At 43.8% G+C, this 27,235-nt stretch overlaps 1 protein-coding gene across 2 annotated transcripts in view; it reads right to left on the bottom strand.

Annotated features, from left to right (window-relative positions):
• LOC139333700 (transcription initiation factor TFIID subunit 4-like) overlaps positions 1-27,235 on the bottom strand; it is an 88,587-nt gene that overhangs the window by 42,175 nt on the left and 19,177 nt on the right. For both annotated transcript variants that reach the window (XM_070966317.1, XM_070966326.1), the window contains 6 exons: positions 22,301-22,376; positions 21,104-21,218; positions 14,979-15,148; positions 8,943-9,073; positions 4,840-4,965; positions 16-72 (listed from right to left, as the gene is read on the bottom strand). In XM_070966317.1, the coding sequence (XP_070822418.1) occupies positions 16-72; positions 4,840-4,965; positions 8,943-9,073; positions 14,979-15,148; positions 21,104-21,218; positions 22,301-22,376 (675 nt within the window). The remainder of the gene's footprint in view (positions 1-15; positions 73-4,839; positions 4,966-8,942; positions 9,074-14,978; positions 15,149-21,103; positions 21,219-22,300; positions 22,377-27,235) is intronic.

The following is a 27,235-nucleotide window of genomic DNA, read 5'->3' as shown; positions in this document are numbered from 1 at the left end:
TCCGCAGCAGCTTACCTCCTTAGCTTTCTGTTTCAGTCGAGCTTGCTCTGGGTCCTCTTGCCTGGAGCGACTCTGTGGAGTAAAGGGGGGAAAAACACAGGTTAACAGCTGGTTTAAGGAGCCCACCCCACACCCCCCCATCGCTACTCATCTGTTGCTGCTGCAGCAAAAATAGTGCAAAATGGGAACAGGATACAGAGGTGTCAAGGACATCGTATTTGAATTCAGAGAAGTGCAATGGAGCGCCCCCCGGGGGGCGGTGGCCTTTAAACCCGCTCCAAATCCAGCCCTAAATAAGCTGCTGCAGGGGGATTCTAATCAAAAGAGGTTATTAAAAATTCTGCACGAGCCAGCACACACACACAATCACAGACACACACACACACAGGGCAAAGGATGTTGGTGAGTATCAGTGGCAGTGGCTGTGTGTGTGTGTCACTGTGAGCCAGTGTGGCCATCCGAGTGTGTGTGTGTGTGTGTGTGTGTGTGTGTGTCTGTGTGTATGTGTGTGTGTCCCTGGCGTAACAACACAGCACTTCTATTTTAATCAGCCAGCCAAGATCTGGGTGAATGTACTTGTCCCTGGGAATCCTTCACCACACAGCCAAACGTACATGTACGGCTGACCACTGCAGGCAATACGGGCAGATTATGGTACAACACACACACGGAGTGCTGTTATGTTGTGGGTTTGGATATAATCTGTGTAGTCTTATTTTTGCTGGATTAACCAAAATTAGGTCAGGCCCATAAAAAAAACATGTTTTTTCGCTTATTGTTCAACATGTCTTTTGGCAAATTCCGCCGATGTAGTTTAATACCTGTTTTTTATTCACTAACACATTTCACAAGGTGTATCACGAGAAGATAAGGTAAAGGATAAAACAATAAAATGGCCCTTCAGTTTATTTCCCAACAAACTCTGAACATCATAGAGTAATAATATCTACTGTGGTTTTATACTTCATTTCTCCTTCCAATCGCAAACCAATCAGAGCGAGTGCTCGGCCTCCCTCCAAAGCAGGACCCCCACTCCTGCCTCAACCCTCTACCTCCCTTTCTCCCCTCATCTTCCCTGCCTCATGGATGGAGAGCCGCTCCTCCTAGCCTTCCTACTAATTGGCTTTAAATATATCAGGCGGTTCACGTACTGGTCGGTATCGCAACTAAGACTAATGTGTTTGCCCTCCGGTCGGCCGGAGCATCCCTCAAGACTTGAGTCATATTTTAAATGGGCGGCGTAGAGGAGGGGAAGGCTTGTTGTGAAGGAAGGAGGAGAGGGGGTGGAGGGGATTATTTTGGTGGGTTTCTTATTCAAGAGGTCAAATTAACGGGCGCCCGAGCAGGAGAGAGGCAGGCAGGCAGGCGGGGAGGTGGGTGGAGGAGGAGTGGGAGGGGTTGGTACAGATGGACTGTTTACAAAGGGCAGCGGTGCCACTGGCATGCTTTACATCTCCTCTGTCAGCTGCCCTGATTTTCCCACTTACAGGAGAGAACAGAGGGGAGAAGAGGAATGGGCACTAGATGCTGACAAGCTTTGTTGGGTGTGGCGAAGCGGAGTGCGCTGTGCTTAAATAATAAAGAAAAAACTTCATACTCCATACAGTGTTCGACAGTATATGATCGTATTCCAGGACTTTTTTGGTGATGGCATGTTGGGTTTTTTTTCCACCTTTACTAGTTTTGTCTACTCTCACTTCACAAACCCCCATGGGGCTGTACTTGTTTCATTTAGCTGTGGGTTGTATGTGGAAAGAGTGAAGTTAACTTGATATTGAATATTCTGTAAATATATTCTCCCAAATATTAAGTACAGTGGGTGAAACTTTGGTTGCTATCACTCGTCTTGCAGTAATCATTGACACATTTATTTTGAAATGTTGCTCATTTGCTTTACATTTTCACGAAAGTGAAAGACACAGATATCCTCTGAATAGCCAATAATCAATACTGAGCTTCACTTTACATCTCTTTTTAAACATGAGAGCAAGTGTTGAGAAAGAGTGAGATGAGCCACTTATGCAATATGTCTTCTGGCTGCATAACATTATGGAGTTTTGAAGTTTATCATGTACTCAGTGATGGATTTCTCCCAGTGTAATGGTTGAACATTGGCCTAAAATGGAGAATGCAAATACAAATGTTTGCTCTCTTTTGCCTTTATAAATCACAAATGCCAAAACATGACATTTACAGTTTCGGCCAGTAACACTGGGAGCATAAGAAAATATCCTCCAAAAGAAAAGAAAAGGAATAAATGATGCTTCATCCATGGTTACATAATCAGTAACTGTAGTCTTTTAGTGTTTTAGGGTGGATTTTCCCTGTTATGATGCAATAGATGTGATAAATATGCCCTTTGTCCATATGATAATTCAGAAGAAGATATACATGGTTAAATAGAGACAGAAAAAAACACCAGCATGTTCTCAGGCAGTGATGTGGTGTAATATTTTGTACAATCATTAGGCAAAGATTCGCTTTCCAAACTTCTCCTTGAAGTGAAACGCCATGGCAACAGGGGCCAAAAAGCCATAGACATGGCTCTGAGGTGAAGTCAAACTACTCAAAGATGCTCATGCAATCCAAATAGCCGCGAGGTAAGCCCTTCCAACAGGAACTTGGCTACATTTGCAAAAGTTCTTTACTAATTCTGTTAATGAAGAAAACTGTTCACAGTAAAAAAAAAAAAAAAAAAAAAAAAAACCATGATTACACTGTGCACCCATGTAGAACCTGGCACTGACAGAGAGTATAAAAGCGTCACTATTCATTTTTTTAACAACACACTTCACAGTGTCGTTTTCTTGCTGAGGTAATGTCTTTTTTCACTACCAGGAGTGAGGCTATCTGGTCTCCCCTATAAGAAAAAACAGACAGGTCATGAGGCTTGGTGGCCAGTCTTCATCTACTAAAGGATTTTCTAATATCCTGCATGGCAGGACCGGAGCGTAATAATGCAATTAAGACGGTGAGGTGTGCTGCAATGAGAATCTTTACTGTGGGACATTGGCTCCATTCAAAATTAATTAAATTAACCTAGCTTTCTGCTAATGTTGCACCGCGAGGCATTTTCATTTGCAAAAGATTCTCTCTCTCTTTTTTTGTTCAGTGGTGATCTTTCCAAATTTCAAGACCTTTTTTTAACTGATAAACAAATGGCCGTACGTGCACAGGGCTGCGATCAGAAGAGTGGACGGCGAACACTGTGAGGACCCTGTTGGGGATAAGCAGCTTTAATACTTTATTGCAAAGTTCCACTGCTTTGTGGAACAGTGATCAATCTATCAAAAAAGTGACACTTCACTCAACAATTTCTGGTATTTTTCAAAGCACAAAGGGCAACTTATGTTGCTGGATAAAAAGATGTTAAAAAAAAAAACGTAGAGACCACACCCTCTATATTGTGAAGGGTCCACATCAATGGTGCTTCTTTCTAAAGGACCGCACCAGTGATATACAGTAAGCCTCACCAGACAGACCACATAATGTTTCTATTAGTGCTGGCCCTTTTTTGAGAGTTTGTTGCGATGCATGTCATTGAATCCTATTTGCACGGTCCAACAGAAACATTATGAGGAGTTGCCTGTCACAACACTGCAAACTTTTCCACATACTGTAGCCTTGTACAACAGCTAATAAAAATGTTAATATTATGTCACATGATTTACACTTGACTACTGTTAGACTCAACTAAGACCAAATGCAATCACCACTTCAGTTTTAGAGGTTTGTGCAATAATATATGAAGATATGAAGCTTGCTCTGGTCCAGGGGGTTGAAATGACTCTCGGCCTCTGCAGTAACGTAGGTGCTGGTAACAGTTGAAATGAAGGCAAGTAGGTTTCTCTTTACTAAATATATACTAATTACACATCTACAAATTCTCCTGCATTCAAGATTCAGTAAAAAGTAGTTTCTGTAGTTATGGTTATGACTGTGTTTGAAATGTAACAGTTAAGATGAAGTGTACACGACTCGGCAAAGCCAAAACAGCTGCTCCCCAGGTTTGACTAAACTTGTGCAAATGATGCATCCGTTGATTCACTGATGATCTGTTTTGTGATCGCCCCCTTAGATATGCAGTGTTTTGGAAAAGGAAATCATCTCATTGTCTCATTGCTTAAAGCTGTGATCTGTGACGCCTGCAGTTTTCTATATGTGTCTGCAACAGTTTTGCTACTAAAAGCTTATTGTGGTGTATTTGTATTGTTTTTTAAGATCCAGCCTCTACATGGAGCACAGCAGACAGGATTGTGAGGTTTTCACTCCGAATTTCTGCTCATAAAGCTTAAACAAGGCAACTCTCTCTGTTATTCCAAACTAATATCTGCAACACTTGCTGTGCACAACAGGATGCTCCTGGTACATGACACCAGAGGCTTAGAAGAACATATATAAAAGCCATACACAGCATATCAGTAGAACACACGCTGACCTCTCTGACACTCCAAACTGATGCTCTGTTTCACCTGAGCTGTCAAGGCTTGTGATAGAGGGACACTTTCAGCTTGTGCACGGGGTTGGGTGAGTGTGTGTCGACTACATGGCGCATGTGGTTGCGTAGTGTACAAGCCCGCCCCCCTCCTCGCTGTGTCCGGGGAGGAAGAGCCAGGACAGAGGAGCCCTGGGGCCAGGAGCCTGGGAGGACACAGGGAGGTCACTTCATCCACTGGTGTCACACTCTAATTCATCTGTCAGGGCCTGCGCAAGAGCAACATGCACACACATACACACCGCAGTACACAAAAACACACTGTTGCATGGAGACATAACTCTCTGTCTCTCTCACACACACACACACACACACAGTCAGATGGTGAGGTGACAATAACTTACTTTAGCGGCTTTCAACAGGATCTCTCTCTCCTGCTCGTCCTTCCTCTGCTTCTCGATTCTCTCCAGCTGCTCGAAGAAGCGAAGCTGAGAGCGAACGTCTGCAGACTGCTCATAGCACTCATCGTCCTGACAAGAAGACAGAGAGAAAATCACTGCAACGGCAACAGCTGAAAGAAGCTACGGCTCCCATTCAGGGGATGCCGCTGAGGCTTTGGGCACAAATTTCTGAAGTTCAGGGCAGCCCTCAGTCCATCTATATATACTAAATGATCTCAAAAAATACAAATTACATCTACTGGAAATAAAATTACTAGAGCATCTATTTCCCCGAGAGCAGTGTGGTAATAAAATATTTGTCTGACATCAATTACAGAAAATTGAAAGACCAAGTTTGTCGAGATGAGTCATGTGGCCAAGTCCACTTCAAGTAGCTAAATAGTAATTACTGTCATACATACAGGGGGTCTTTCAACATTAGTAAATCACCCTGAACAGCAGATGAATAATCAGTTCTGTTAAGACAGTTTTTCTATTGTTGAGTCTGCAACTATGATTATTTTCATTATCAATTAATCCTTAAAGAGAAAGACAGCAAATCCTAACATTAAGAAGTTGGCAGCAGCAGTCTCTTTTGGCTGTGTCGCCTGCAGATCACATTTTGTTGATAGACAACCACTCGTTTCAGCTCCGCTCCACCGTGAATGTAACTGTGTCACTTTCTGTTTGGACACTATCTGTCCTCATTATAGTTAGGAGTCATACTAAGAAACTGAGAATTTTATGTATGGGTTTTATAATTTTTCCTGACTCATTAAAACTTAGTGGAAATTATATGCATTTTCCTGATACCAAATGAATAAAACACCTCGTCCAGGTGTGAGTGATTGTGTGCGTTGACTGCAGCTGTGGTGGAAGTGATTTCTGTATCCTTGCCAATGCACACAAAAAAGCATGACGGGCTCCCATCACAGTTAAAATCTGTGATTACAATCAAAGATTACAACAAAGAAGTCAGGGATGCCCCGCTGATAAGCATGAAAAATACCCTCGTCATTAACTGCGCATTTGGTTAAACCAACGTTAAGTCACAGCTCATCTGGAACGACACCAGCCTGATCGCATCGACAGACTCCAGCACAGCAGCTTTTTCTGTTTACAGACCGCACTGCTCTTTGCATATGGCGCACCACCTCCCACTTGGGAAATGGAAAGGCAAGTGTAAAAGCCAACTTTTGTAGGTCATCAAAAGTTAATAGGATAATTGCTTATTTTACATGTTTGTGTGTACGTCTGCACGCCTCCTCTGCAGCTCTGTTCTACTTGTGCACTTGATTTCTATATCACTCTCTTTTCCATCTGTGTGTGTGTGTGTCAGGTCTGCGTGTGTGTGTGGATGAGAGAAGCTGGGTGGCACAGAGCACAAAGACACATCAGAGGAGGCTCATCGCCAGCACCCCTCCACTCCCCCCGCTCCCCTCTCTCTCATCCAGCCTCCCTCCTCTTTGTTGCAGCGCTGAGCCCGCACTCTTGCCGTAGCTCCTGCTGCCGCCGCTGAAGCCCGGTTGCTCTTTAAGGCCGCTTTGTCTTTTGGTCTTTTCTCTCTTTTTTTTTTCCTCTCTCTTTTTTTTCGCTGATGTCAACAGAGTGGCTTCACAGAGCTTCATGCCTCTCTCACACACACCTCATTTACAAAACCACAAAAAAGGAAAAGACCGAACGAAAGGAAGAGGAAGAAGAAGCACAAAACAAGATGGGGACAGCTGTAGCGATGCTCTTGCTCCCTCCTCCTCTTCCTCCCTTCGCGGTGTCATGAAAAACACAAGTTCCCCCCCAGTTCTCCCAACAACGCCAAGATTTGGGTTTGTAGTTGAGAAGGATTTGTGCTTTAATGTACACCAATTAAATGTGGTTATATAGTTACATTCAAGGGCCACAAGAGAGAAAGCCACCAATAACGAGAGAAGTATGCAGGTGAGCGCAGACGAGCGCTTAGAAGTTCTTTCATACCTCAAGTTTTGGCTGACTGACTGAAAAGTCTGAGCTCTCCTGTTTATCAACTCAAGGGTAAAAAAAGATCTCTCACATGAACTTTTATGTGCGTATGTTAGTGGTAACTTTGCTTTTTTTTTTGGTCTGTGAGTTTATGTGTGAGACACATAAAAGTGCATTGGTGTGCATCCCAGTGTGTGTCTGTGTGTGTGGTGATGTCGGGAGCATACAAAAGTGGCAAGTGTGTGTGTGCTTGAATGTCCTGATGAAGTTTGTTTCCCAACTCCACTGATTTAGTATCTCCTCCCTGAGTTTTGGTCCGACATTGACTTCCCTACATATATAGTGATGATTACACTATTTCCCTACATAACGGTCTGCCCATTTATATGAAGGGTGTGTTGTGCCTGAACGCATTCATTGATCGATAGCTCATGAACTCGTTTTTGGGCGAACGTGAACTGAACGTACTGTATTACTGCCTGATGAACGTTACTGTGAACTTGTTCATTCTGGTGTCTGTGAACGGCACGCTCTCTCAGTTTAACTTCGTTCAGTAGGGTTTCAGATTTCTATAGAGCCTTCCAGGCGAAAACCTGGCTAAAACACACCGTAAACAGGCCTTAATATGTAGCGGAAAAAATGCCCAATCTGGCAACACCAGCCACCAGCGTCACATCGCCGCATGAGTCATCAAAACAAAAAGCAGCAAGGAGGCGTCGTATGATCTTTTTAACAAGTTTCATGACAAGGTAGGTGAGGATGGGAAAAATCTTACATTTCTGTGCAAACTTTGCCCGCCGGCTTTCAAAAAGAAAATCTGCACTTCAGTCACATGTGGTGAAAGCTGCAGCTGCTACTAGTGTGGACTGAATGGACAGCAACAAAGCCTTAAAGCAGCAATGGAGAAGTGCTGTCCCCTCAATGCTAATGTAAACCCTGGCTGGATAAGATTTCACAATTGGATATGAAGATGAAATCTGATGCATAGTTACAGTGTTAAAACTGGTATAATAATTGCTGTCTGTGGTTCTTTATGGGCTGTGGCAATAATTTTGAAAAATAATAGCTCGCAGCAACAAATGGGAAAAAAAGAACTATGAACTAGTTCAATTTTGGAACGGTGAACTCAGTTCAAAATTTTGAATTATGAACTGAACTAGTTCATTTTAAAACTTGTGAACTGAACTTTGAACTAGTTCATGTAGAAAGTGAACTTTCCCAACACTGATGAAGGGCGTGTTGGCTTTCTCAGGGATTATTCACAGGATTTGAAAGGAGAAACATAAATGTTCGATTGAAGTGTTTTAACTGCTGTCAGTGGTGCTGCTTGCTAAAATCAACAACTACAGAGTTGTTAATTCTGACATGTTACTTAGAACATGATCCACACAGGCTATGCCCAAAAAAGGCATAATATGCTTCTCATTCACCCCCTCAACCTCACGGCGATGGTGGAAGAGCTCCAAGTGAGGCACTTGTCTGGCCATCAGGAGCAACTTCTGGGGGGTTCAGGTCTTACTCAAGGACACTTCACCATGTTTACAGGACGAGATCGAACCACCAGCCGTGTAATTAATGACCCACAGCCGACCGAAGCAGTACAGTGCATGCAACAGAGAGGGAGGGACGCTGACTGGCTGCAGTGAGTGCTGGAGCATTAATGAAATTTCTATAAAATACTGTAGAATTTTCAACTTTATGTGCCCACCTGCCTTCTGCCTCAGCAAACAAGTTCATTTCTGCAGGTAAAATCCAGTCTGACTGCCTCGCTTTAATGACTAGTTAACATAACAAAGCAGCTGTGTTTCACAAAGTCAGCAAACAGATGGGTGGTGCATTCTGGGAACACTCCCGACTGGAGACAAGGCAGGGCTTACTGCGATCATATACTACGAATTTAGAATTTTTACAGAGGATTGAAGAGAACATTTGATTGAGTCACCTGTGCGTAAAACAGTAGGTTAAGCCCCCTGTGCAGCACTTATGGATGACAAAAAAGCACTGTGTGTGTGTGTTTTTGTTTGTGTGTGTGTGTGTGTGTGTGTGTGTGTGTGTGTGTGTGTGTGTGTGTGTGTGTGTGTGTGTGTGATGATGTGTTTGTGTTCTCCTACCTTACAGGAGTCCAGTCGGTGCTGTGCAATAGTAGAAACTTTTTCTACCACAGTACGAAGTCGTGACTGCGTGGCGTGTGAGATGAACGTCACCGCCTCCATGGGGACCTCCGTGACTCCAAACTTCTTGGCTGTGAGAGACACACACACACACACACACACACATACATTTGGGACAAGATGAAACTTTTGCAAACTTTTGTGTATAATTTAATATTAGGTACGACACCTCTTTCTGATACAACAGGTACAGTTAGTACTTTTGCTTCTCATAATCAAAACCTCATTTCTTGTTCACCTCACTGGTTCTGTCCCAGTTAAGGTGTCGGTCCTCCACTTTACCGTCTTGAAGCTTTTATAATATAACTTTTATTCTCACTTTTCATTTACTACTGGGATAAAGAGGTTGAGAGCGCCTCATGCTTCCGCCACTTGCCATTTTGAGAAAAACAGCAGCTAAGCATGTTGAAGGCAATTGTGTTAAACAGAAGAAAACCACAACCGTCATTCAGTACCTTCACTTCACCTTCACTCATACACACCCACTGTACTCACACACACAGTCACACCGCACAACTGTCTGGATTGGTATGTGCAATGAACTCCCAGAAATAGGACTCATCATACAGAAAAGTTAATTTGTTTCACAGTCTTACTGCAAATTCCAGAGTGGCTTTACTAGCTAAGCTCCTTCAAGTGTGTAAACGACATTGACCATCTCTTTTCGTAGGAGAAGGATAATTTAGTTTCCTTGGAGCAAAACTCATCTGAAGTCATAACAAAGGAGAGGAGGACAGACTTTGGTAGGGTTACTATCTGTTTCCAACTTCCTTTTAAATTATTCCATTACCATAATTTTCTCTCTGGCACCCTTTTAAGTAAACCACACCAATTATTTAAATCAGCTGAACAATACATATACTCCTCACCCGCTCAAGCTTTGAAATGGATGGAGGCAGCCCTGTTAGCCTTATAATTACAGTGGCAATATATGTAGCAATGTCACAAGGTCAAAGAAAACACTAAAAAATAAGATCTCTCAGAGACATTAATATTTCAGAGAGTGTTTGAGAGATTTAAAAGCCAGAAAGCCACATTTCTTTGAAAAACAACTGCTCTTCAGCATGTACTGATGCGGATACCTACATAAAAAGGGCCAATAACAGATCTAGAAACAGACTAATGAACCAGGCAGCTTTAATATTTTGCCTCATTTCTATATGAAAGACTGAAAAGAAAACGAGAATAACCTGAACAGAAGATTGTAACATCTCCGGTTTGTTTGACAAGTTGCATTTTAGCCTCTAGGGACCACCATGTCAGTCAATGGATCCCAGTCTGAACAGTTCAGATGAACTATCTCAGCAACGAGTGGATGGAGTGTCATAAAAAATACACACACACACACACACACACACACACACACACACACACACACACACAAATCTATTTGTCCAATACTTTGATTTATGGCCAAATACCTGTAAAACCCTAAACTCTACTCTGTGTCTAGTGCTACACGCAAACCAGCTAAACATTAACACTGTCATTGTGAGCACGTTCGGATGCTGACATTAGCATTTAGCTCTAAGTACAGCCACACAGAGCTGTCAGCTCAGACTCTACAAGTTTGAGGTCTGTGACTATCTGCATCTTTAAAAATTCTTATTAATTCCTTCTAATTCCTTTAGAGGAATATAAGACACAAAGATGACTTTGAGAGAGAGTTTGCCCACATAGTGCATTTGGATGTTTTAGGCGCATGTGTCCATACTCAGAACCAAAACCCCATCCTCTATCTGCGTATACATCCACTTTTGACATATGCAGCTGGCGAGCGCATTCTACACGGTCATAAATTTTGGACACCCTTACGGCTACACGGAGGCGGAAAGTAAAAAATTGGCTAAAGATTCAAACACATGGTGATACAAACACAATCGAGATCAAGACGCAAGCAGTTTGGAATGATCGTAAACTATGTTTAAAGTTGCTCGATCACTACTTAACTTGCATCAACGTACCTAAGAAGTCTTTTTTATATACAATATTTCAAGAAATTTAGCAGTTTTTTTGGAGATTTAGAGATGATGGAGGAGATGGGGGGTGAGATACAACAAAGCTAGCCTATCTTGTAGTAAATCTTCTGCCACTGTGTGACTGTCTATAGTGTCCTTTCCATCCACTTAAACACTTGCAGACTTGCAGTGCTTATTAACATAGGACTGAACTGAGGGTATCTGGAGTTCTTTTATGAGTTTGTGCATATTTTTCACTTATTCTGTGTGTCATGCTGCTCTTCATACACTCTTGGCTGAAGTTAGGTTGTTACACTTTACAGCACCACATGTACTGTAGCTGTCTGCTTATTATTTTCAACACGGCAGACAACATCAAGGAATCCAATAGAGAGACGCAATCTGCATTAAGACCTGGTAACTTCAATATCTACTTAGTATAGAACTGAATGGTCTCCATAGCAACAAGGGTCCACCTGAAAAGTAGCTGGCAGTGAACATGCAAAATGTCCTGAATGACCCATCTATACTAAATTATAATGCCTGCAACGGTGATTCTTTCTTTTCTCTGCCCACAAATGCATCATAACCCAAGACCCCGAAAAACCTGAACTCTTCTTGGGGCTCACATCTCTCTCTCTGATGTCATCACATCAAGTTAGATCCTTGTTACAGTCCACACTCATCTTAAATGGGACTGACGTGATGCAAATCATACAAACACTGCTTTTGCTCAGGATGTACAGGGGACAAAGTGCTCACAAATGTAACCTCTGGACACCACACTCCCACTGACGAGGTGCTAAACATGCTCATGAGCTTATTCCAGATAGAAAAAAAACACACATAGACGTTAGCAGCAAATTCCATTGACCCTTTGATGATCGGTGAGAATGTAAAAAGTTGGCGTTGTGTACTGTGACCTGCAGTCAGTAATGGATGTTTCATAACCAGCATGAGTCTCTTTTCAAGGACTGGAGCAGTTTGATTCCTCCTGTAGACCCCATTTTTAAAAATAGGGACCAGCAATCATTTGCCAGATCCAGGGCAGAGTTCCTGACATCCATCCAGGCAGTCTAACAATATCCAGAGACTGAAGCATTTCTAAAGTGTGAACTGTGCTGCTGTCTGAAGGTCCAGTGTACAACTGTAGGATCTAGCGGGGAGGTCGCAGATTACAATGAACTGAAAAAGCCTTGCCTCACCCTCCCCTGAGGTGGCCGCTGAAAAAGCAAAAGGCGTTTGTCTGTTCTTGGCTACTGTACAAACATGGCAGTGCAACATGGTGGACTCCATGGAAGAGGAACCACTCCCTCTGTGGATATAAAGAGCTCATTCTAAGGTGCCAATAGATCAATGTAAACGCTACACACTGGACCTATAAGGGTTTCACAGATTCATGCATAAATTCATTTAACTTGACTTGTCAACAGGAACTGCATTCAAGATAGATTCAAAAAACAAAGAAGAGACAAAGCAGGAAAAGCCTGAAAAAGGTGTCCAACTGTGTTTAGTAAAGCAAAGGCTGAGTGCATCTCAGTGTATATAGCATAAAAATACCACAGCATGGTAAAATAAAGGCAGGATGTAGCTGCTTCTGTAGCAATTTGATTATTTAGTGGCAGCGTCTGTTCCAGTGATGATTCAATGTCAAGCTCCAGTAGCCAACATTTGTGTCAAGCAAAGTGACACATAAGTGACTGCACAACCTCCTGCTACTGAAGAAAGTTGGACAAGATTAGATACTGTAGTTTAGCAGCTGTACTGGTAGCTGTAACAGGAGAAGATAATGCCATTGGGCAAAAATTAGAAACCCAGAGACCAGAAACAACGGCTAATGGTTAAGCACACTCCATTATTCCTGACGCAGAGAGAGATATTGGAGCTCGTGTCTTGCAATCAGAGCCCTGACATGTTTGTGCTGACCAGTGTTTTCCCCAGTAGCAGGCCATGCTAGATTCATGGTTAAAATGACAAGATGTGAGCGCGGCATGAGGCACTTCCTGTGTGTTGAAAGTGAATCATGTTCAAGTTACAAGACATTACGCTTGAGAACGCATAGCATCCAATAAGAGTAAGATGCTATTATTTCTTTTCAGCCATTAGCTTGTGCTATGAAACGATATTCAAGTGTGATGCTGACGTGGAACTCTACGCATGAATGCTTGCTCTAATGTGATTTCACGTCTTAGAATTTGATTATTTTAAGACATATGCAATAGATTTAAGACTGTGTGTTACCTGTCGTGTGTGTCGCATACCTGCTCTGTGCATCAATGCCCTGTTAGTCCTCTTGTGTCGGACCGCGTGTGTGATAAACCCATGTGCACGTATGTGTACGAGTGTGTATGTGTGGACCGTTAAGGTATCTGTGGACGATCATCACTTTGAGGAGCTTTTCAAGAGAGCTCCAGCTGTGCCTGTGTTCTGGTTCCTGAGATGAGGGGGGGAGTGCTGTTTTGCAGCTTCACAAATGAAACTACCCACCTCCTCCACTCCCCTCCCCAGCTCAAGGACCAGCCTGAAGAGTTATGAGGGGAGGGAGAGAGAGGTTTGGGAGAAGAGGGCGGCACAAGTGTTTGTTTGGAGGGGATAAATACAAGAGGCGAGGAAAATAAAGAAGGGGATAGAAAGACGCAGCCAACATCCTGTCCTGGAATCAGTATTCAAAAAAACGAAAGATGCAGAATAGAAATAAATGGCGACGCCTCCTCTGATATGAAAATACAAAAGTAACAAAGAAAAGACAGATGCTTGAGCTCATCTTTCTGTGGGGGCAACCAGAGGGCAGGAAAGGTCATCGGGAAGTTTCAGCAGGATGTAAATGAGAAGGCAGAGCGGGGTCGGACTGGGCGCTCGTACAGTAAAGAGGAGCAGCCGAGGCTTTCTGATTGAGTGGAGCTGGCAGGCCGGGGGAGCCTCCCTCGGACTGCTGTCAGCTGAGAGCGCGGAGAGGCCAATCACTGACACAATAAAGCTGCATAAGTGCCACTTCCCCAGCAGGGGGCGTCCTAGCCTCCTGCCCTGTATCATGCTGCGTGCCCCCCCCCCCCAGGAAAGATTTATATTTTTACACAACCCCTCTGCCCCAAGGTGACGGGATAACAACCACGCCAAGAGTCCACGTAACGAAACATGACCCTCAGGCCTCCGTGCTACACTAAAGATACTTTAATTGAGATAAAACAAGATGAGGGCGCTAGACTCCCCGTCACGTGGAATTATACTGTGTGTTTTTTGATCTGATGCACAGGAGCAAGATGCTAGGCACAGTTTTATTTTGAGTAATAACGCTCATTATACATTTTCACGGGTTTCACTGTGCAGCGAGAGCCTAAAGTATATTTCAAGCAATAAAATTGACTGCCTGTAGCAAAACGAGGTAATGAAGACACTATCACTCTCAGTGATGCTGCAAACAAACCAAGACTTCTCCGCCTGTATCGATTAGCACACGCAATACTGTGTGCTATCAGAGTGTCAAGATCCACTAAAAAGAGAGAAAGAATCAAAATCTCACTGCCAAGTCTCATTCCTCTAAACTCTGTTCCTTTAGTCCAGAGGACAATCTGACAGCCAGCCTTCAAAAGACAAACCCATAAAGTATTTATGTGTGTGCCTGGGGTCCAGTGAGTTCAGACAGCCACTGAAGAATTCATTAAAGGAGGTGAAAGAATTGTTAAGTGTATCAAATTTAAACCGAGGCCAAACAAGAAAAGGCTCAGCCTGAACCACTGTAGGAGAGAAAATCAAAACTGTCTTTAGTGATGACACTATAAATACAGAAACAACATGTTCCTAACACAAAAGACAACAGATAGTGATTTCATCACTACTACAGCCTGGATGTTCAGTTTTGGCTTGTTGTTTAGAGTGGGAGGGTGGGAGTGCGCTGACAGAACTATAAGATTTTTCCTACTGCGAGAAAAACCACTGATTTCTGAGAGGCTAGCAGGTGAAATGTTGATGAGCTGCGACACTGCTTCACCGCCAGACGAGCAAGGCACACTTATCTCACCTGTTTCCAATATTCGTCGATGGAGCAGTCCCGGGTGGAGAAAGGCCTCGTCTTTACATGAGCGGATCTGTGTTCCCACTAGTTCCGAGTTGGTGGCGAGTATTCTAGCGCTCTCCTCGTTCAGGTTCACGCCGGCCATAGAGGCTACGTCATTGATGTCGTCATCATCCCTGCAACACGAGAGATGGGAGATGAGCAAAAAATACATACGATGGGAAACTTCTGGTTTAAAAGGCATTAAAATATCAACTGAATGATCTGTTGATGAGAAGGCAATACCTAGATGAATTAAATGATTCGTTGTGGGTCGGATTCAGTATAGATGCGACTTTTATAAACTATGCATTGCATTGTGACACATTTGATGTCCTTTATGAACACATGTTGATTGAGAGAGAGAACACACAAAATAGACGTCCAGCTACAAGGTACTTCCCTTCAGGGTGAACTAAAGGTAAGATTGCTAAAATCAGTGAAGGTCACACACTGATTAAGGCACCCAAATAGCACAGGGGAGAGGCCCACTTGGCAAGCCGTCTTTAGGGATCATGTCCTTGTTGCAGCATTAGCTGGTCTGTCTACACAGTCTCGTTCTGTCTCCATCCTCCACAGTTGGCAGAAACAGTGCGGGGGGATATGCTTATTACAAAATGTAAGAAAAAAGAAGAAAACCCAGAAGAGAAAAGCTCCATCCACTACAGAAAAAGAATTCAGTTTGGTCCTTGTGCACAAACTCACAAACATTATCAAAATAAATTCTGAGATCCTGCTTGTGTTCATGAATATTTCCTGAGATGACAATATGCATTAGTTTAGTGAGTGAGTGCTATGCTTTGGTCGTAATGGACAGAATTCCCATTCCAGGGTCTATTTGTGTCAGCAGGGAGATGGAGAGCATTTGGACGGAGTTAAGCTCGGTTAGGAAGCTCCTGAGGATTGGCACGGAGCTGTGATAAATCTGGCTATTTAATAATGTCAACAAACTGTATTTGCACACCGCTTTGCCGCTCTGCTTTGTATTTCCTTGATGTACTGGTCATTTCTCACAGGCCTAATGCTGGGAAAACATTGTTTACATGTTATTACATATTGTCAGAGACAAAGACGAGGGTAAACATGCAGAATTTGTGTTTGGGTCATTGCATTTGGCAGTCAGTGAGGTCCCCACATCGTTGAAAGGCTGCGACTTTCTCTGAGTCGTCACCAGGACAAATTCCCCTACAATTATTGTACTTGGCAAGTAATGAGTCTGATTCTGGCCTGAATTAGCTGAGCGGTGACGTGTTGTGCTTACAGGACTGACCCAGAGCGAGCACAGGATTTTCTGAGTGGCTTTGACGGAGGGAACAAAGAACCACAGAACACACACAGAGTGGCCTCTTGCCACTCACTGGCTCACCTCCACAGTCATTTACATTCATGCCACCGATGTTGGTTGCGACAGAGCTCGTGCGTGTGTTGCTGCGCTTTTGTGTATGGCGTGATCGTACACCGACGGCCAACTCCACCCCGCCGAGGCCCTCCTGCTCCGTGGTGTGGCCGCAGAGAGCCGATATGAAACTTGACACCACAGCAGGAGGTTGACAAAGGCGATTAGAGCAACTCCCCGAACCTCACACACGTCCACTATCTCCCCTATTTTCCTCCTCTCCTCCAGCTCTCAGTCTAATTATGCCTTCACAGAGAGAGTCTACACAACAACACAAACATGGATACATAGGATTATACTCCATCATACCCTCTTTCTTCATCACGTCCTCATGGATAACTTAACCTGTCCTAAAAAGAAACCCGCCTGAGGCCACGTTCACTTGGGTAAAGAAGAATCGCTGCTACTTCCACAGCTTCATATGTGGCAGACAGGTAGATGACCTTATCATGTGTGTAACACTGTACTGACAGCAAGCTGGGAAAAGAAGAGAAAACCCTAAAACAAAGGCGATAGAATACAACTATTACATCATGGTGCTGTAAGATATAGGTTTTCATATGTTGGCGAATGGTGACAACAAATGGGACACACAGCGGACATGAACAATTAACAATATGATAATATGGGAGCAGATGAAAATGCTTTCCAAAAAGACTCTCTCACTTATGCAAAGCTAAGCAAGGCACCTTGAATTCTGAGGCTGGCACAGAACAGCACAACACAATCACATAGATTACGTCAGTATGTGACTTTTATATGAACTCTTCCTGTCAGATATGACCTGGTTGAGTACATTATTCACTTAAAAAATCATTTCTAAGAAAATGAAATGAAATCTGAAGCATAGCTAGCTTGGTAGCTACTGTAAGAAATGTAAGAAATGAAATGAAGAAATGAAACAAATAACAATGACAATGTAACCTTAATAAAACAGGGAATAAGCTTCAATAAGGGCAGAAAACCAAAACATCAGCTTCAAGTTCTCTATGAACAACAGGCTTTGCTTACATGACACCACATTTATATTGTCTTCTTTTTACATTGTGCTGGCAAAACTACAGCAGTGATAAAGCTCTGAGAGGAAAGTAAGTGCTTCATTTTCATCAGTCAGAATTGTCTGTATTAATGGAAACAGACATCAGTAGTAGCACAGTGCAGAGAGAGAGAGAGAGAGAGAGAGAGATTACTTCACTGGCAACTGTTGTATCGGTACATAAAACATACCCTATATCCAAGAACACTGGTAATATTATGGGAATATTATGGGCGCTTCTTTTTCTTTCATGGTCTGATTTCTGGCCAGTTGGGGCTGCCGGGGCTCAAATCAAATGATAATGCCAAAGACAGGTCTGACATTAAAAGGAGGGAATGAGATATGAAATGCAAAATATTCCCGACTATACCTCTGCACTAATAAAGCAGACGTGTAATTAGCTTCCACAGAAGCTAAAGTGCAGCCTCTCAGTTATTGGTTTGGGTTGGCTCGAGGACGTGGAGCCGGCGGTCACATGAATACATATGCATGTCGTTTCCATATCAAGCTTGTGTTTCAGAGAGGGCACGCCATAGGTGGTGAGAGAACTGCATTGCCATTTAGAGGCTGTGTGTGTGGGGATGGATGGGGGGTGCATTCAGATCTCCTGCCACCCCACCCCCCCAGCCCATCATGGTTAAAGGTCCCTGTGCCCAGGCAGGGGGTCCTGATTGATCCCTGTGACTAACACCCAGGCCATGAGGGCTTGTTGCACCCACACTGAGAGACACGAACCACTGGAGAAATATTCCCCACAAAGCGGGCCGAGGTTCACTGGGCAGCTGATGGAATATGTGTTCATGACCCAAATGGATGACAGCACTGGTGGCAAAAGAGGGGCCAATAAACAGAGCGACGAGCTAAATGCTGCTGTTACTAATTCAACGGACCACCCACACTTGAGCTGTAATTATTCGCAAGTGCTAACAGATTCGGTGTAATGTGGATGATGTTCTGATGAAGGTGCATTGTGTGTCAAGAAGCCTTGCTTTGATGTGGCTATCAACAAAGATATATTAACATTCCAAACTTTGCTATTTTGTCTTTCAGCGTTTTGGAGTGCCACTATTTTCTTCATGGGTTTTTTGGAGCAACTTTATAGCAGCCCAGCACCCAGTCTGAACATAATCTAATCTTGTGGCTGCTGAGTTTCCAAGTCTCTGCATCAACAATTTTTGGGAGGTCACTTTTAAGTTCTAATTGAGTCACATTTATTTGTAAAGCCTTTTTTAGCAAAACAGGCACATCACATAGCAATTTATAGAGCAACAAAGGATATGACCGCAAAGACAGAATGAAATCACTTTGCTGGTAAATGACGGAAAAGGGCTGGTGGACTTTCAAATCCACTGGCAACAGCGATCGGTGAACAAAACGTTTTGTTCCATATTTTGCATGTGTGTCTGTGTGTTGTCTTTTCCTATGCAACTATGCGAGTGTTTGTGTGTTTATGCGCACGGATGTGTGTCCACCATGTAGGACAGGGTTGGATTTGAGGGGCTGAGGCTGAGCTCGGAGGTTGGCAGAGGGCTGAGGGCCTCGGCTGGCTCGCCTGTGATTACAGCGGATGTCGAGTGTTTACAGAGAGATGAGGAGGGGAGGGTGGGTGGGGGGCACAGAGACAGCTGCTTTCACTCTGTACTGTAAACTACACACACACAAACACACAAGCACTTACACAGAAGGCTGTAGCTGTACTGGAAACCCCACAAGCCCTGCAGTGTGTATGTGTGTGCTTGTGCTGCAGCTGGCCCGCTGGGACCAGTGGCTCACAGTGACAGCCATACACACATCAGTCCCCTGACTACAGCTGAACACGGTGCAGGCTGGGTGGGTGAGAGGCTGCTGGATGCTGACTGACCAGGCCAGCCACACTCAGTGGATACTCTTTTGTTTTTTAGGAGGATGTTCGCTCCACTATTTGCTTTAATGAACAAGTCTGACGGAGTGTTGAAGATCAAACTCATAAGAAACACGCGGGGAATTCTGAACAACTTGTATCACAAATGTAACTTCTGTTTTCTACCAATGTGATTTACAGGAAACACAGCCGCCACCTCTGCTCACAGGTCAAGTCATCATGTTCATGTTCATGTTGCAGGTTTCTGGACGTGGTGTGAAGACACAATGGTGTCCCACAGACCGCCTTTCAACACCGATCTCTGTTCCAACATGTTTATATCCTCAGGTGAGAAAAACGGCAACATACAATAAACAGTGAACGAGACTGAGGGGTTTCAGACACCAGTAACCAACTAAGATTCAGCTGAAAGCTCACTGAGTAAAGAGTTTACTGTTTGCGGTGTATGCTAAGAATAAAGATTCCAGCAAAAATGTGTGTATATGGCAGTATGGCACTCAGAAATCACTGAAAACACTGACTGAAGATAAAGTTAACAGCAGTCATCACTCATTAAACATTAAAATAGCAATCTAACATCTGACTTAAGGAGTGTGTTGTCAGGAGGAAACAAACACCCTGCATGAAGAAAGAAACACACGGACCGAACAAGAACGGTGCCGAGGGATCATGCATTGTGTAGCTTGTTTAACACATAACTGCAGTGGAGGCAGATATCACCTGACCTGGATAAAAGGAAGTAATTGTACAAAATGTCAGTGACATGCTTCTTCCGTGACAGTGGTGCTCTGCATTATTGGGCTTATGTTGAAACCAGTGTGTTTGTGTGTTGAGGGCCACTGTGATCACCACAGGGGGAAAAAGGTCGTCAGTAACAAGCGAGCCTGACAGCTTAATTACCAACGCAGCTAAAGATTTATTGGTTTATCAATCAGAGCCTTGGGCGCTGACTTTCCCCTCAGGGGACGAGAGCCATTACCATGAACCCATTGGCCCATGTGACCCAGACACTCTTCTTGGCCCAGCCCGGTCACACCAGGGCACTCCTAAACCCCTGCTCCTGTCAATACACGCATGCACACAATTTGATACACACACATAAACAATATTCTCCGAATTTTAGGATATACACATATGCTCATGTGCACCCAAGCAAGGACACAAACAAACGCAGACAAATAGACGCATATATGCAAACACGTTCATGCACACGAGCACGTATACGCTGAACACACACACTGACAAACACAAATACACAAAGACTCACACAAAACATGGACCACAAAGGCCAGCATGTGGGCGATGAACCTTTTATGTTTTGAGACAAAAGCGTAGCTGAAGCAGAGACAAGACCAGCAAGAGAGAGGGAGAGAGAGCAAAGCTGCGGGCGAAATACCGTATGTTTGACTTAACCGAAAGGTATTTTCAGAACCGCATCCAGAAATTCCAACCATCTGGACACAATTACCTTATTTCTAAATTAAGATTTAACTCATTTGTAATCCTTTCGATGAGTTGTGACACTGACACAAGGAGGGCGATCGTGAGGGTGATCTATTGGCTGGCAGTGTGTTGCTATGTGGTGGGCGCAGAGAGGGAGAGGACCACCGATCAACCGGCCTGGCAGCCGGGCAGGCAGGCAGCCAGGTGGTCAGGCAGGCAACTGGGATAAACACTCATAGCCTTAGCTGAGAGTGTAGCCTGTAGTCATGCAGAGGCATCTTAGTGAAATGCTGCCCCCATGTGACAGCTGTCAGGAACAACAGGCATTCTACAGTCGCTCCCTGGGTGAGATGTACCTGAAAGAGCCTCCTCCAGGGTCATTGAGCTTGTTTTTCTGATTCCCGGAGATCTGCACAGCCAAGCCCATGGGACTTTTCCCTGCCTGGACGATGGTTCCCTTGCCCATTGTGCCTGTTGAGCAAAGGAGAAAAAATACTAAAAAACAAAACAGGAAAGGAGTAATGTTATCATTGAAGTGTCCCTTTCTATCTGCATCAAATATCCTCCTATCTAACAACTACCTTCAACTGTGCCTGTCATTCTCTCAGGGGTAGATGGGGGGTGGGGGCGGGAGCGGCACTGTCGCTCTCCCCAGGTTGGTGCGGAAAGCGACGCTCTGTCAATATCACTGCGCTTCACCGGCTCTCCTTACACTCCTAAATCGCATCCTGCTCCGAGACACGTTTTCCAGAGAGGCACAAGGACTGCCAGAGTGAATTTAAACTTGATTTTAACAGGCATGTTCCTAGCCAAGAGGCACAGAAAAGTATTTTTAGAACTATCCCCGCATTCCAATTTATGGGCATAAAACAACCTACAGATCTTTCACTGCAGGCAATCTTGGGGAAGGGGGCAGATCAAATTTGTATGCACCTCCGATCACACACACACATACACACACAGACACACACACACACACACACAGGCACAAGCAAAAAGAGGTACAAACACGTACACACATTACACACACCACCTGAGAGCACACAGCTCTCTTAGGGGAGCGTTACGCCCGGTTGGTGTTGGGGCGATATTTGTGGGCTTCTGTGGGAAGAGTGTTTGTGAATCAGTGTGAGTAAGCAGCAGCGCAAATGTTTGAGAAGGCTTTATAACCAGACAGGAAAAAACACCTGTTCTCTCTGTGGCTCCTGCCTGTTTACACATCTTACAGCCTACTGAGAGAACATTTAGAGTTTTACTAATGGCTATCTTTGTTTAGCCGATTTCGCTGGCTCTTTATTTAACCAGCAGGTCAGGCAGGAGTTTGAAAATCTTGCAATATCTGGCCGAGCACGCAGCATTACTGGGAGAAGTAAGAATTGGAGGCCAGAGACAGGAGAAAAGTGTGTGTCGGAGGACTTCATCAAAGACTTCAGCTGTGCACAATTTTTAACTAGCTTCTTCTGAGAGACACAAACAAAAGAATGCCTGGAATAAAAGGACAGATGATGCACATGTGATGTGAAGTGAGGAGATTCAATCAAAAGTGGTCTTACCCTGCGCTCTGAAGGACTGTGTGATCACCACGGGCATCCGGACCTGGCCACTGACAGCACCTGCCGTCTTCATACCCTGAGGAAGCAAAATAAATAAATAATAAAGCATAGAGATTATGTACTATACTGTAGTATTACAAGAATGAAGCTATTTGTAAGTGAGAGGGGAGACTAAAAAAGTATGACTGCTGAACCACTTCTCCACTTTTACACCATCCCCAAGAGGAACTGTTCGGGGAGGAATCAACTTTCGCTCGCCTTTCAGACTTAGTTGCCAGAAATGATCCGGAGGTGGCCGAGAGCCACACGAGTTTTTTTGAGCTGATTACCATTCTAGTGTAACATATTCAAAATATCTGCAGTGGTAATGTGGGATAGATGCAGGAGAGATACAAGAGTGATGAATTTTACAGCGGCTGTCCCTACACACTGTACTGAAAGTGAGAGGATCAATTAAAATGCACAATGAGGATGGAGTTCTCTCACTGAACGCGACCTAAATTTGCTTGCATTTTCAGATCAGACAAAGGCAATAAGAAGTCAGGACCGCAGTGAAAAAGTAGTTTAGAAGAAGGAGTAGTAGTGGTGGTAGAAGAAGAAGGAGCATGAGGGTGGGGGGCTGTGCTGGGCTATTAGAGTCACTTCCTTCCGCGGTTGCAGCCACGGGCCCAGCCTCGGGCTCAGCCATCCATTCCTACCAGTTTGCTTCTTGCTGCATATTTTTTCGCCTTGTTTTCCATTCCCTGACACATGCTATATTACTGTTCAAGCTACTGAAAAAAGACAGAGGCCATTTTTCCCAGAGATCCACTGCAGGGGCCTGCGAGAGTGGGAGGGAAAGGGAAAAAAAATGCATTCAGCGCAGGCAGAGATAGCTAGCACCTCTGGCCAGCCGGCGACACAGTTAAGAGGAAGAAAAGTCAGGTAGAAAGTTTGGGAATCAGATGGCAAAAGGGAATACACTGGAACTGAGCTCACAGGTTGGCTTTCATTTCAAAAATCTTTTTCCCGCTTTTAAACGTTAACAATCGAAGTGGTTTTAAAAGATAGGCGTTATTATAATTACTGTGAACAAACGATATTCAGGATATTTTGAATGATTGCTAACGTGTGCTACAAACTAGAGGTATCACCAGTGAGAGTATTCTTTAAAATATCACTGCTTGATGGATGGTGATTGTTCACCAGTGTTGTGTGTTTGAAGTAATCTATGTATTATATATATGTAAAATGTGTGTGTCAAGACCACACACATTTGACTTATGCGACTGGTAACACAGTAAAACATGTTCGCACATACAGTGCACACACAGCAGCTTAACTACTGCTTATTTCAATGTTGTGTCATTAACCCCCACCCCCCCCACAACCACCCAACACAAAAAAAAGACATTTTAAATAAACAATTGTATAAGACTGTCTGACCTAACATGTTCCAGTGTTTATATATAAAATAAGAACATTTTGAGAGATTACAGTCAGTGTGATTACAGAAGAAACCTTAAATAACATCGAGAAACTTCAAGTTATAATCTGTACAATCTGTTACTGTACATTTCAAAATGTTCCATACCACTGTAAGAAATGTTATCCATACTACTCTGAGAGCAGATCTTTTTAGCCTAATTCAACTAGCTGTCTGGTTTCAGACTGTTTATGTGCCAGGGGCCATCATTTACTACTTTATCTTGTTTTGTGTGATAGCTTATGTTGGTGTTTTATGCATGTGTGTGTGCGTGCGTGTGTGAGAGAGACAGTGAGAGAAATGGAGAGAGAGTGAGAGAGACCAGAGGCATGTTCTGGACATAGACTGCGGCCGCCACATTGCTTTAAAATTGACCCGGGGCTGACCTAGTTACCTCGCTTCACCCTTCAACGGTTAACGGGTATAGGGAGGGAGGGAGGGAGGGAGGGAGGGAGGCAGAGAGGGAGGGACATGAGCGATGCGGGGGTAGATACAGTGAGAAACTGTTGGAAAGAGAGCAGAGGGGGGGAAAGAGGAAAAGAGAGAAAGCAAGTAAGAGAAAAAAAATAGTGAGGAAAATGGTGAGAGAAAGAAGAGAGGGAGGGAGGGAGGGAGGGAGGGAGGGAGGGAGGGAGGGAGGGAAAGAGGAGGGAAAGTGAGAGAAAGAGACAGACAGAGAGAGAGAACCCTCTAGCTCGCCCACCCCTCTGCCTAGACCAATCTGAGTCTGACCTCACTTGACCCATCCATAGACGCCTGTGCAGACACATGGTTTTCAACGTGCATGTGCACAGACACACATGCAGTACAAGCCACACACCCACATGGTAATGCAATACTGCTGTGGGTCGAGTGCAACCCTGCAGGTTACCTGGCCTTACTTCAGCTGTAACCCCTCACTATCACTGGATGTACTGCTCACAACCTTGGCTGCTGTTTGTGCAGTTGCCAGGGGAAAGGCAGACCAGAGACCTTTGACTGGAGTAGAGCACACAATTACCTTCTGTCACCACAGTATTTTCTCTTTCTGACTTGCAGTCAAAAGTTGGGACACACCCTCTAATTTAATGATTTTTCTTTACCTTTATTATATTCTACATCACAACATCACAACCACGAATTATGCAGTATAAAACAAATTCTTATTTTAGATTCTTCATGACAGCTTTGCACACTATTGGGCTTCATGAGGTAATCACCTGGAATTTTTTTCAGTTTATTGCTGAGCCTTGTCAAAAGTTAAAAAGTGTAATTTCTTTCCTTCTTCATGCATCTGAGACCATCAATTGTGTTGTGCAGTGGCATTATTGTAAATACCCCGATACAACTTCTGTAAACATCCATATTACGGAAAGAAGCGCTCAACTGAGCAAAAAGAAACAACAGTCTATCATCACTTTTAGACGTAAAGGTCAGTATTTCCAGAAAAGTTCGAGAACTTTGAATGTAACTTTAAGTACAGTGACAAAACCCATGAAGTGCTAGATATGAAACTGGCTCTCATGAGGACTGCCCCGGGAAAGGAGGACTACGAGTTCATTCTGCTGCAGAACAGAAGTTCATTAAAGTTACCAGCTTCAGAAATCACCAATTAACAGCATCTCAGATTAGAGCCCAAATAAATGCTTCACAGAGTTCAAGCAGCAGACACATCTCAACATCAAGTGTTCAGAGGAGACTGTGTGAATCAGACCTTCATGGTCAAATTACTGCAAAGAAACCACTACTGAGGAAGAACAAGAAGAAGAAGAGAAAAGCTCGGGCCAAGAAACACAAGAAATGCCCATTCGACCAGTGGAAAACTGCGCTTTGGTCTGATGATTTTTGGTTCCAACCGCCATGTCTTTGTGAGACGCACAGAAGGTGAGCGGATGGTATCTGCATGTGTTGTTCCTTCTGTGAAGCTTGGAGGAAGAGGTGTGACGGTGTAGGGATGCTTTGCTGGTGACACTGTTGGCAATTTATTCAAAATTCAAGTCACACTTAACCAGCATGGCTGCCACAGCACTCTGCAGTGACATGCCATCCCTGGTTTGTGCTTTGTGGGACCATCATTTGTCTTTCAACAGAACAGGGACCTAAAACACACCTCCAGTCTATGTAAGGGCTATTTGACCAGGAAGGAGAGTGATGGAGGGCATGCATCAGATGGCCTGGTCTCCACAGTCACCTGATCTAAACCCAATAGAGATGGTTGGAGATGATTTGGGCTGCAGAGTGAAGGACAAGCAGCCAGCAAGTGCTCAGCATACAGCTCAGCAGCTCTTTTAAAGACTGCTGGAAAACCACCTGACTACCTTAGAAAGATATCACCAACAGTATGCAAAGCTGTCATCAAAGCAAACGGTGGCTACTTTGAAGAACATAAAATATAAACCATATTTTACTTTGTTTCTCTTCACTTGAGGAATCATTGGGAATCATTTGGGAAAAAAAGTTTAAAAATCCTGAATTGTTTTGGTTGGAAGGTTTTATGTTGAGTTGGCTCTTTAATGGGGAGATTTTTGTTTAGGCAACACTTGCAATGCATGGCTAATGAGGTTAAGAGCGTAGAATTCCTCATAATAATAATTACTTTTATGATGTAAACTGAATCTTTTGAAATGTTTCCTTTTTGAATGCGTGGAACTGTACATGACACCTTTTGCTGCGATTTGGCGCTATAGAAATAAAATTAAGCTGAACTAATAGGAAGTCAGACAGTTTGTTGACCTAAAACAAATAAATAAATCTTATCAATATATCACTTTGCAGACATGAAATGCTGTATTTAAAAGGAAAGGAAAAAGATTGCGGTTTGACTTGCTTGAGTTCCTGTGTCGGACACTTCTCAGCTGTCAAAGTCTGGGCAGGAGGAAACAACTTTCAACAGGGCACCTTTGAGCCGAGTGCTCAACCACCATCTGCTCTGATCACCTACCAGTAGCACAGCGGGTCACACTGCAGATCTCCAAGGTGTGAAAATGCAGGTTTGTAATATGTGAGTGCATTCTCATTAAAGTCCTTGAAAAATACATAGTTTCTTTCTGTGTGGAGTTTGCATGTTCTGCCTGTGTGCAGGTTGGACTCTTCTTTAGATACATGCATGTATTTTGAGGCCCACCCTCTGCTCTCCTTAAACTTCTCCTTTTTTCCGGTAAACTGAGCGAGACCTCAGTGAGTCTGTGAGCTGGGTGTGACTCTAACTCTCTTCTGACTGTGTGACTCCCAGCCATGGCACTGTGACACTCTTCAGCCTGATAATTCAGCCTTGTATAAGACCTATCAAGACACACACAAACACCACCACCACCCCCGCAGGTCTGCATCCATCACATTCTAGCACTTCTCTATTGAGTGTGGGAATATTGTGGGTAAATATTTGTCACATCTATTACCTGACCACTACAGCTCTTCAGCTCTCCATCCTCACACACCTCACACACATTTCTGTGCATAGTTACACACATCTAATAACTGCTTTTGTGCAA

Source organism: Chaetodon trifascialis, chromosome 1, assembly GCF_039877785.1.
Source record: "Chaetodon trifascialis isolate fChaTrf1 chromosome 1, fChaTrf1.hap1, whole genome shotgun sequence".
In the NCBI taxonomy this organism is placed as follows: Eukaryota; Metazoa; Chordata; class Actinopteri; order Chaetodontiformes; family Chaetodontidae; genus Chaetodon; species Chaetodon trifascialis.
This window is presented reverse-complemented; position numbering and strand designations above follow the sequence as displayed.